The following is a 12,922-nucleotide window of genomic DNA, read 5'->3' on the forward strand; positions in this document are numbered from 1 at the left end:
CCTATTCCAATAAGAGGTCCAATGACACCGCCAGACCATAAACCGCACCAAACAGTCACGCGTTGAGGATGGAGAGGATTTTCAACAATAACTCTTGGGTTTTCCAAGTCCCAGATTCGACAATTTTGTTTATTGACGTAACCACCAAGGTGGAAATGGGCCTCATCAGTTAAGGACCCAATCAGCAAAGACACGACGTTGTTGATGATCGGCCGGCTTGAGTTCTTGTGTTAACTGAACTTTATAGGCCTTAAGACCCAAGTCTTTATTCAAAATACGGTGTAATGACGTTTGTGGAATGGCTAATTCCAAAGAACGACGAGGAATGGACAAACCTGGGTTTTCTTCAACACTTTGGGCTACAGCAGCAATATTCTCAGTTATTCTTGAGCGACGTGCACGGGTTTTATTCTTCACATCACTAATTTGTCCCGACAGCTCAAATTTTTCCACCAATTTCTGTATTGCGGTCTGATAACGTCGATCCAAAAATGTTTTAGTTTTACGAACCGTCTCTGACAAACTTTCACCATTTTTATAGTGAATTTTAATAATTTCAATGCGTTGTTGAGCGCATTTTCATTAATGGCGTAGTGTCTACTTGTCAAATGTCAAAAAATGACAGCTTCAAAAGTGACATTTACCGAAATAGCGGTCTGTTCAAAATAACACCTCGTATTGGACAACCCTATACTTTGTTGGTCTTAAAAAGAAGATTAATGTTTTGAACAAGTTTAATTTTGAAATTTCGCCGAACTCTATAGAGATTTGTAATAGGTAAACTCACCTGATTCCTCTTATATTCTAACACTGATACTTCGAATAACTGCGCGTTCTGGATCCCAATACCGCAGAAAGTTAAGTATCGTTGAAAAACTTCGACGTCTCGAGCAGTGAAATCTTGCGAATCGTTGGTTTTGTTGATAATTTGGGCGACGCCAATCACGTCACCTTCATAATTACATATTGGCATGCAAAGGATCAAATTGGTCCTGTATCCCGTCCGTAGATCAATTTCATTGTTAAATCGTGGGTCCTGGAACAATATGACATAAAATACAATCTTACACCTTGTTTAAACTGGTTTCTTTATAATTATTGCCCAGAAAACTACTTCGAACCAACTAGAATCCATTCAAAGCGCAGCACTACGAATATCAACGGAAGCATTTCGTACTATACCGATAGAAAGACTGCAATGCGAAATTGGGAACCCCCTCCGACCTTACAACTTCATACGCACAAACCAGCAGAATCCAGTTCGGTTCAGCGTACTGAGAAAACTCTCAATCGTCAAACACCAAAACAGAAACATCGTTATGGATAGGAGGAAAACGCCTCAATCTCCGTTCCAATAAAATGGAAGCTACCCCCATTTTGGTTACGAGAATTGTCCATGGAATAAGGTTCCCAAGGAGTTGTGGACGGTAGGAACGCTGTTGGACGAGATTTGCAAGACTGGCTTGTAGCTTTTGGCTCCCTTTTCCCCATTTTCCGCCCCGGTGAGGGGGCTCTGGTCCATCCACCGATGATGGTGAACGTTCTGGTCGTTCAATTGAGGTAGCTACTCCAGAAAACATCAGGAAAGTCTACAAATTGGTTATATCTAATCTTAAATTGAAATTGCTTGAGACAGCTGATGCCGTGAAGATATTAGAAGGCAGTGTGTTCACAATTATGCATGAATATTCGACCATCATAAAGGTTTTTCAAAATGGGTGCCGTGTTTACTCACAGTCGATCAAAAACAACAATAAAACCGTCCTCATATATTGAAGACAAAAACCACTGTTTCACCAAGACACTGTACCGATTTACAAGTCGATGGTAACGATGGTTAAATTGAACGAATTGCTTCCTCATCCATCGTATAGTCCAGATCTGGACCCCAGTGACTAGTGGCTATTCGCTGATCTCAAAAAAATGCTCGATGGTAAAAAATTCAGCTCAAACGAAGAAGCAATTGAAGAAATTGAAGCCTATTTTGAGGCAAAAGACAAATCCTTCTACAAGGACGACATCGAGGAGTTAAAGAAGGCCTGGAATGATTGTATTGCTATTGAGTGATGTGTTATGGAGGGTCCACACGATACAGACTATAGAATTTTGTCTGTGCAAACTAGACAGTACAGACAAATGTCGGTGCGATCGAAAAGTCGAAGTATCCAAATTTAAATTGTATTTTCGAAGTCCGAATTAATGAAAAGTCTGTACAAACATTCTATCCAATTGTTTTGGTAAAAATTTTTACTCCGACTTCATAATCTGTACAGATATCCGTACGAACAAAAGTCTGTATCGTGTAGACCCACCATTATGTGGTAATGTTTTTAAATACTATTTTGTACATAATTCAATGTTGAGCTATTTTCTCATTTATTATATATAATCAAATATTCAAGTTGGGTAGCAAAATACAATGCAAATTATTGATTAGATTATGAATACATATCCCTACAGTAAACTTATGAAAATTTTGTAAAAGTCACGCGATAAAAAGTTTGCATGATATCGCTTCCGTTTTCGTTGTCTATTTTTATCGCAGAAAATCTATCATCGCAAAATATAAAACGATATAAAGTATATCTTTTCTAGTTTATGACTGCAATGTAATAACCGTCGAATAAATAAATTTTTTGCTACACTAATAAACAGTGTACAGCGTGATTTGATTTTTTTAACTTTTGTAATAACGCTGTTGAACTGGTACAATTTAAGGACGCAATTTTATTTTTGGGACATTTGTGGGGGTCGATAGAAGCTTAACCTTAAGTTTATGGGGCGGTCACCCTTGTCCCCCGGCCGCCATCTTGGAAAAAGAGGTACAAACACTTTTTATCGCGATATCTTGGAAACTATGCGTCTTACAAAAAATTTGTTCCGACGTAATTTGTTGCAAATTGTTTTGCCTACAAATATGTTTATATAACTTTTTGCCCTAAATTTGAAATTAAAGAAGTTATAAGCAAAAAAGCGAGAAACTATTTTATAAAAATTTTCTTTTTTGCTCTACAACTTTTTTTATATATTTTAAAAAAAATTACCTCCGACCAATCTTGTAGATGATCTTATGAGGAAAATTTTTCTCCGTAATTTTTTTTAATTTCATTCATTTAACACGATGTTACAGCGCTCCAAAGTTTCCGAGATATCGCGAAAATAGTGTTGGCACCTCTTATCGCGATATCTTGGAAACTATGCGTCTTACAAAAAATTTGATCCGACGTAATTTGTTGCAAATTGTTTTGCCTACAAATATGTTTATATAACTTTTTGCCCTAAATTTGAAATTAAAGAAGTTATAAGCAAAAAAGCGAGAAACTATTTTATAAAAATTTTCTTTTTTGCTCTACAACTTTTTTTATATATTTTAAAAAAAAATTACCTCCGACCAATCTTGTAGATGATCTTATGAGGAAAACTTTTCTCCGTAATTTTTTTTAATTTCATTCATTTAACACGATGTTACAGCGCTCCAAAGTTTCCGAGATATCGCGAAAATAGTGTTGGCACCTCTTATCGCGATATCTTGGAAACTATGCGTCTTACAAAAAATTTGTTCCGACGTAATTTGTTGCAAATTGTTTTGCCTACAAATATGTTTATATAACTTTTTGCCCTAAATTTGAAATTAAAGAAGTTATAAGCAAAAAAGCGAGAAACTATTTTATAAAAATTTTCTTTTTTGCTCTACAACTTTTTTTATATATTTTAAAAAAAATTACCTCCGACCAATCTTGTAGATGATCTTATGAGGAAAATTTTTCTCCGTAATTTTTTTTAATTTCATTCATTTAACACGATGTTACAGCGCTCCAAAGTTTCCGAGATATCGCGAAAATAGTGTTGGCACCTCTTATCGCGATATCTTGGAAACTATGCGTCTTACAAAAAATTTGATCCGACGTAATTTGTTGCAAATTGTTTTGCCTACAAATATGTTTATATAACTTTTTGCCCTAAATTTGAAATTAAAGAAGTTATAAGCAAAAAAGCGAGAAACTATTTTATAAAAATTTTCTTTTTTGCTCTACAACTTTTTTTATATATTTTAAAAAAAAATTACCTCCGACCAATCTTGTAGATGATCTTATGAGGAAAACTTTTCTCCGTAATTTTTTTTAATTTCATTCATTTAACACGATGTTACAGCGCTCCAAAGTTTCCGAGATATCGCGAAAATAGTGTTGGCACCTCTTATCGCGATATCTTGGAAACTATGCGTCTTACAAAAAATTTGTTCCGACGTAATTTGTTGCAAATTGTTTTGCCTACAAATATGTTTATATAACTTTTTGCCCTAAATTTGAAATTAAAGAAGTTATAAGCAAAAAAGCGAGAAACTATTTTATAAAAATTTTCTTTTTTGCTCTACAACTTTTTTTATATATTTTAAAAAAAATTACCTCCGACCAATCTTGTAGATGATCTTATGAGGAAAATTTTTCTCCGTAATTTTTTTTAATTTCATTCATTTAACACGATGTTACAGCGCTCCAAAGTTTCCGAGATATCGCGAAAATAGTGTTGGCACCTCTTATCGCGATATCTTGGAAACTATGCGTCTTACAAAAAATTTGATCCGACGTAATTTGTTGCAAATTGTTTTGCCTACAAATATGTTTATATAACTTTTTGCCCTAAATTTGAAATTAAAGAAGTTATAAGCAAAAAAGCGAGAAACTATTTTATAAAAATTTTCTTTTTTGCTCTACAACTTTTTTTATATATTTTAAAAAAAATTACCTCCGACCAATCTTGTAGATGATCTTATGAGGAAAATTTTTCTCCGTAATTTTTTTTAATTTCATTCATTTAACACGATGTTACAGCGCTCCAAAGTTTCCGAGATATCGCGAAAATAGTGTTGGCACCTCTTATCGCGATATCTTGGAAACTATGCGTCTTACAAAAAATTTGATCCAACGTAATTTGTTGCAAATTGTTTTGCCTACAAATATGTTTATATAACTTTTTGCCCTAAATTTGAAATTAAAGAAGTTATAAGCAAAAAAGCGAGAAACTATTTTATAAAAATTTTCTTTTTTGCTCTACAACTTTTTTTATATATTTTAAAAAAAAATTACCTCCGACCAATCTTGTAGATGATCTTATGAGGAAAACTTTTCTCCGTAATTTTTTTTAATTTCATTCATTTAACACGATGTTACAGCGCTCCAAAGTTTCCGAGATATCGCGAAAATAGTGTTGGCACCTCTTATCGCGATATCTTGGAAACTATGCGTCTTACAAAAAATTTGATCCGACGTAATTTGTTGCAAATTGTTTTGCCTACAAATATGTTTATATAACTTTTTGCCCTAAATTTGAAATTAAAGAAGTTATAAGCAAAAAAGCGAGAAACTATTTTATAAAAATTTTCTTTTTTGCTCTACAACTTTTTTTATATATTTTAAAAAAAATTACCTCCGACCAATCTTGTAGATGATCTTATGAGGAAAATTTTTCTCCGTAATTTTTTTTAATTTCATTCATTTAACACGATGTTACAGCGCTCCAAAGTTTCCGAGATATCGCGAAAATAGTGTTGGCACCTCTTATCGCGATATCTTGGAAACTATGCGTCTTACAAAAAATTTGATCCGACGTAATTTGTTGCAAATTGTTTTGCCTACAAATATGTTTATATAACTTTTTGCCCTAAATTTGAAATTAAAGAAGTTATAAGCAAAAAAGCGATAATAAACTTTTTTATAAAAATTTTCTTTTTTGCTCTACAACTTTTTTTATATATTTAAAAAAAAAATTACCTCCGACCAATCTTGTAGATGATCTTATGAGGAAAACTTTTCTCCGTAATTTTTTTTAATTTCATTCATTTAACACGATGTTACAGCGCTCCAAAGTTTCCGAGATATCGCGAAAATAGTGTTGGCACCTCTTTTTCTAAGATGGCGGCCGGGGGACAAGTTGTCGACCCCACAAAGTTGAGGTTAAGCTTCTATTGACCCCCATACATATCCCAAAAATAAAATTGCGTCCTCTAAAAACATATCAATGGACTATTAGGACATTTCGGAAATTATAATAGATAATCCATCAGCTGATTTCGGATTCTAGCTGGTGTTAAGACCTGGAGACTGTATTTTTAAATTAATTTGGCTGTGGTTGTCTGAGATATCAGTTCATTTCGAAAAAAAGGTAACCCAAATTAGTTAGAGAATTCCAGGTGTAAATTAAATAGAGAATATTATAAATTATGTCATTAAATTAATTTGAAATCAGATTTACAATGCATCGAAAGGTTTCTAAATTAATTATATAAGTTCAGGATTCAAATATCGTTAAAGAAAATTGGATTAGAATAAAGTTTTTATATTCAAACAAATTTAAAATATACTTTATATAAAGTTAACCTCAAAGTCATCGCTTTTATTTATCGTGTAGATTAAAAAAAACTTTTGTTGACATAATCTTTCTAAACGAAATAATTAATTACGTCCAAATTAATGAGAGGGCGGTGCGTCGATGCAACTGGATGCCACGTGTCTTTCATTACCATTACGTCACTTGCAGCGGCTTACGTTAAGGTACAATTTCATGTTGACGCTTGACGCCTACTTAGAACTTCTAATGAGGTCACGTGGTACAATTTTTAGTTAAATTAATGCAGCGTCAAAACTAAACATTTTTTAGCGTTTTAAATCGTATATAAACGTAAAACGTTTGTTAATATTTAATGGAGTTTGTAGTAAACAGTTATCAAATATTGACGTTTTGACGGATTGACGTTATTGCTTAATATGGGGGCGGCTTCACTGCAGCAGCCATTTTGAAAAACACGTTTTATCGAATATCTCGCGAACCGCGTATCGTACGACAAAAATTGTACAAATCATTATTGTAGATAATAATATTTGCCATCTTTTTTATTTGAAACATTTTTTTGTATAGCGCATAGGTTTTTAATTACAGTGCTCCAAACTTTTTCTCCCATAGAACTCAGGAAAAAGGAAGGAGTCTACGCGCGAAGCTGCGACCCGAATGGGAAGAGGACCTGTCAAAATGACAGGAATGTTCTTTTTCGTATCCGTCGGCGGATTTATCTGGGGGTGGATGCCTAGAGGAACGGGACTACAGAATATCAGTTTTTTACTAAAATTGATGCAGCGTCAAAACTAAACATTTTTTAGCGTTTTAAATCGTATATAAACGCAAAACGTTTGTTAATATTTAATGGAGTTTGCAGTAAACAGTTACCAAATATTGACGTTTTGACGGATTGACGTTTTTGCTTAATATGGGGACGGCTTCAAATCAGCCGCCATCTTGAAAAACACGTTTTATCGAATATCTCGCGAACCGCGTATCGTACGACAAAAATTGTATAAATCATTATTGTAGATAATAATATTTGCCATCTTTTTTATTTGAAACATTTTTTTGTATAGCGCATAGGTTTTTAATTACAGTGCTCCAAACTTTTTCTCCCATAGAACTCAGGAAAAAGGAAGGAGTCTACGCGCGAAGCTGCGACCCGAATGGGAAGAGGACCTGTCAAAATGACAGGAATGTTCTTTTTCGTATCCGTCGGCGGATTTATCTGGGGGTGGATGCCTAGAGGAACGGGACTACAGAATATCAGTTTTTTACTAAAATTGATGCAGCGTCAAAACTAAACATTTTTTAGCGTTTTAAATCGTATATAAACGCAAAACGTTTGTTAATATTTAATGGAGTTTGCAGTAAACAGTTACCAAATATTGACGTTTTGACGGATTGACGTTTTTGCTTAATATGGGGACGGCTTCAAATCAGCCGCCATCTTGAAAAACACGTTTTATCGAATATCTCGCGAACCGCGTATCGTACGACAAAAATTGTATAAATCATTATTGTAGATAATAATATTTGCCATCTTTTTTATTTGAAACATTTTTTTGTATAGCGCATAGGTTTTTAATTACAGTGCTCCAAACTTTTTCTCCCATAGAACTCAGGAAAAAGGAAGGAGTCTACGCGCGAAGCTGCGACCCGAATGGGAAGAGGACCTGTCAAAATGACAGGAATGTTCTTTTTCGTATCCGTCGGCGGATTTATCTGGGGGTGGATGCCTAGAGGAACGGGACTACAGAATATCAGTTTTTTACTAAAATTGATGCAGCGTCAAAACTAAACATTTTTTAGCGTTTTAAATCGTATATAAACGCAAAACGTTTGTTAATATTTAATGGAGTTTGCAGTAAACAGTTACCAAATATTGACGTTTTGACGGATTGACGTTTTTGCTTAATATGGGGACGGCTTCAAATCAGCCGCCATCTTGAAAAACACGTTTTATCGAATATCTCGCGAACCGCGTATCGTACGACAAAAATTGTATAAATCATTATTGTAGATAATAATATTTGCCATCTTTTTTATTTGAAATATTTTTTTGTATAACGCATAGGTTTTTAATTACAGTGCTCCAAACTTTTTCTCCCATAGAACTCAGGAAAAAGGAAGGAGTCTACGCGCGAAGCTGCGACCCGAATGGGAAGAGGACCTGTCAAAATGACAGGAATGTTCTTTTTCGTATCCGTCGGCGGATTTATCTGGGGGTGGATGCCTAGAGGAACGGGACTACAGAATATCAGTTTTTTACTAAAATTGATGCAGCGTCAAAACTAAACATTTTTTAGCGTTTTAAATCGTATATAAACGCAAAACGTTTGTTAATATTTAATGGAGTTTGCAGTAAACAGTTACCAAATATTGACGTTTTGACGGATTGACGTTTTTGCTTAATATGGGGACGGCTTCAAATCAGCCGCCATCTTGAAAAACACGTTTTATCGAATATCTCGCGAACCGCGTATCGTACGACAAAAATTGTATAAATCATTATTGTAGATAATAATATTTGCCATCTTTTTTATTTGAAACATTTTTTTGTATAGCGCATAGGTTTTTAATTACAGTGCTCCAAACTTTTTCTCCCATAGAACTCAGGAAAAAGGAAGGAGTCTACGCGCGAAGCTGCGACCCGAATGGGAAGAGGACCTGTCAAAATGACAGGAATGTTCTTTTTCGTATCCGTCGGCGGATTTATCTGGGGGTGGATGCCTAGAGGAACGGGACTACAGAATATCAGTTTTTTACTAAAATTGATGCAGCGTCAAAACTAAACATTTTTTAGCGTTTTAAATCGTATATAAACGCAAAACGTTTGTTAATATTTAATGGAGTTTGCAGTAAACAGTTACCAAATATTGACGTTTTGACGGATTGACGTTTTTGCTTAATATGGGGACGGCTTCAAATCAGCCGCCATCTTGAAAAACACGTTTTATCGAATATCTCGCGAACCGCGTATCGTACGACAAAAATTGTATAAATCATTATTGTAGATAATAATATTTGCCATCTTTTTTATTTGAAACATTTTTTTGTATAGCGCATAGGTTTTTAATTACAGTGCTCCAAACTTTTTCTCCCATAGAACTCAGGAAAAAGGAAGGAGTCTACGCGCGAAGCTGCGACCCGAATGGGAAGAGGACCTGTCAAAATGACAGGAATGTTCTTTTTCGTATCCGTCGGCGGATTTATCTGGGGGTGGATGCCTAGAGGAACGGGACTACAGAATATCAGTTTTTTACTAAAATTGATGCAGCGTCAAAACTAAACATTTTTTAGCGTTTTAAATCGTATATAAACGCAAAACGTTTGTTAATATTTAATGGAGTTTGCAGTAAACAGTTACCAAATATTGACGTTTTGACGGATTGACGTTTTTGCTTAATATGGGGACGGCTTCAAATCAGCCGCCATCTTGAAAAACACGTTTTATCGAATATCTCGCGAACCGCGTATCGTACGACAAAAATTGTATAAATCATTATTGTAGATAATAATATTTGCCATCTTTTTTATTTGAAATATTTTTTTGTATAACGCATAGGTTTTTAATTACAGCGCTCCAAACTTTTTCTACGCGTACGTATGTGTGTGTGTGTGTGTGTGTGTGTGTATGTCGGCTAGGCACTATAGAATGTCAGTGATAAGCACCTAGAAGTGTACAGGACGGACCCAAAGTTAAGCTGATACTGCAAAATTTACAAAATGATCAGGATTTGTTTCGAAATCTGGCCGTCATGTTTATGAGAAGAACATTTTGAAAAATATCACCGTTTGCACATTACAGACAATATAAATACCTTATAATGTTATTACCAAACCAATTCTGAAGATGATAAACTTTCAAAATTACGCGTCCTATAAAGTTGACCACTGTGTAAACCAGAACCATCGTATGTATACAACAATGATTTTATTAGGGCTTTAACATTTTATGGGCGACAAAATCGGCTTTAAGATATACAAACTAGACCGTCTCCAGTATAATTACAAGGTCGAGCTAAATATAAACGCATAATTAACTAAAAACCCTAATGAACCCTTAAATTATTCTAATTAATTATATTCTCCGGGTTTTCAAGGATGAAGGGTTTGCTTTCTACTGAAAACGATTAAATAGGAATATTACATTGGATTAATAAGTAATCCTCGAAATACTAAACAACACTGATTATATTTACATGTATATATATGTACAGGGTGTCCAGAGAAAAATCAGGAACGTATCGTATGAGCCAAAATAATGTCTGACCCCTAAACAGTACAATGCTACTGGCACCAGGGCCTAAAATTTAACAAAACAACTAAAATATAACAAAAAATTAAAATCAAAGTAACTTTTTAGGTCGCAGCACATTCTTTTCACAACATCTTGTTCTGTTGCAGACTTCTGTATAAAAGCGAGTCTTGGACTTTGTTTGTTCTTACAAATTTGTTCGCTAGTTCTTCCTTCTTTCTTGTACAGTAAAAGTTCTTTATTCGCGGGGTATATGTTGCAAAACTATGCCGCGAATACAGAAACCGTGAATACGGAATGGTAAGTTGTATGGGATTATGGGGGATACGTTCCTAGGTGACAAAATAAATACATAGACGGATCAATGTTCATAAAGAATCCATTCTTAAACCTTCACAAAGATTTTTCAAATTAAATGTCACGTTTCCAGTGCTTGTTGAAGCCTCTTCTTCAATGGGCTGCGAATTTAACTTTTCCTCCAATTCTGTTTAAGTCAAAACTTCATCTTGCGAATAGAGCAATTCCTGAATGTCACTTGATTGTATTCGAACCCATTTTCCTCCTATTCCATGCCATAGTTTGAACTTGCACAGATTCTTCATCATTTTCCGCAGTCAGAGCAAGCCACAGTTTTTTCCAGACTTCAATGTGTGCGGCTTCAGTTATTCCAATGATTCTTTCATGTTTACGATGCATTTTGCGATGTCAAATTTCTTCCAGCATTCCATAACATTCATATCTGGATTACATTCCATATTATCCAATATGATTCTGATGTAACAGAGCTTAAAGGTCTGTATTACTCCTTGGTCCATAGGTTGAAGCAAAGCCTTCGTGTTGGGAGGTAAAAATTACACTTTTATATTTGGAAGCATAGTTTCAAGTTCGCGAGGATGACCTGGTGCATTGTCCAAAAGTAGAAGTGCTTTAAAGTATAAATTCTGTTTTTTTAAATAAGTTTCAACTTCAGGAACAAAACAATTCCGTAACCATGCTTCCTTATTAGCACCCCAAAACACGGGCAGGTTGTCCTTGTTTTGATTTTTTAAAGGCCGAGGATTAAACGATCTGTAAAGCATCAGTGGCTTAATGACACAATCTCCAGCAGCAGGGTAACTCTATCCTTTGCTGCCTTAAATCAAGGAGCAGACTTTTTGCTTTTAGAAATGAATGTTTTGTTTGGCATTCTCTTCCAAAACAGTGCAGTTCCGTCCGTATTAAATACTTGCTCAGGTTTGTATCCTCCATGAGATACTAGGTTTGCACATTCTTCTGGATATCGGCTTTTACCATAGAACGAAACAGCAACATTTGAAGTTTTTTAATTGCACTAGAGTTGTTTGTGTTTTTGGGTGACAATTTTTTAGTTGATGTCTTATATATTAAAAACCCAACCGATTTGGTTCATTTTTTTTTTCAATGAAAGGTAATGATGCACAGCCATCAACCATCGGATTTCATCTAATTTTCACCATTCTCAAGTTATACTCAAATGCGATTTCCCCCTGTACATTACTTATGGGAGTTTTTCTATCCTCAATATCTCAGGTTCTATTCAAGATAGAGACTTTGTTTTAGTTTAAGAACACTCGCTGAAACACCTTCTTTCTTTTGAGTTTTTGATCACTCAAATCGGTTGAGTTGGAGACGAGCTAGGCGCGGACATTCAATGTGGAGTTATGGATTTTTGTAGGTTTTTGACAAATTTTTCTACATTCAAAGATCTATATCTCAGGTTCTAACAAAGCTACAGAGTTCGTTTTGGTTTAAGAACACTTGCTGAAATACCTTCTTTCTTTTGAGTTTTCGAAAACTTAAATCGGTTGAGTTGGAGAGGAGCTAGGCGCGGACATTCAATGTGGAGTTATGGATTTTTGTAGGTTTTTGACAAATTTTTCTACATTCAAAGATCTATATCTCAGGTTCTAACAAAGCTACAGATTTCGTTTTAGTTTAAGAACATTCGCTGGAACACCTTCTTTCTTTTGAGCTTTTGACCATTTAAATCGGTTGAGTTGGAGAGGAGCTAGGCGCGGATATTCAATGTGGAGTTATGGATTTTTGTAGGTTTTTGACAAATTTTTCTACATTCAAAGATCTATATCTCAGGTTCTAACAAAGCTACAGATTTCGTTTTAGTTTAAGAACACTCGCTGAAACATCCTCTTTCTTTTGAGTATTTGAACACTTAAATCGGTTGAGTTGGAGAGGAGCTAGGCGCGGACATTCAATGTGGAGTTATGGATTTTTGTAGGTTTTTGGCAATTTTTCTACATTCAAAGATCTATATCTCAGGTTCTAATATAGCTATAGAGTTCGTTTTGA

At 34.7% G+C, this 12,922-nt stretch overlaps 1 protein-coding gene across 1 annotated transcript in view; it reads right to left on the minus strand.

The window, feature by feature from the left end:
• LOC130446490 (cGMP-specific 3',5'-cyclic phosphodiesterase) overlaps window positions 1-12,922 on the minus strand; it is a 77,670-nt gene that overhangs the window by 38,000 nt on the left and 26,748 nt on the right. Inside the window, exon 4 of the mRNA XM_056782786.1 lies at window positions 788-1,036. Coding sequence (XP_056638764.1) covers window positions 788-1,036 — 249 coding nt within the window. The remainder of the gene's footprint in view (window positions 1-787; window positions 1,037-12,922) is intronic.

This window comes from Diorhabda sublineata, chromosome 7, assembly GCF_026230105.1.
Source record: "Diorhabda sublineata isolate icDioSubl1.1 chromosome 7, icDioSubl1.1, whole genome shotgun sequence".
Lineage (NCBI taxonomy): Eukaryota > Metazoa > Arthropoda > Insecta > Coleoptera > Chrysomelidae > Diorhabda > Diorhabda sublineata.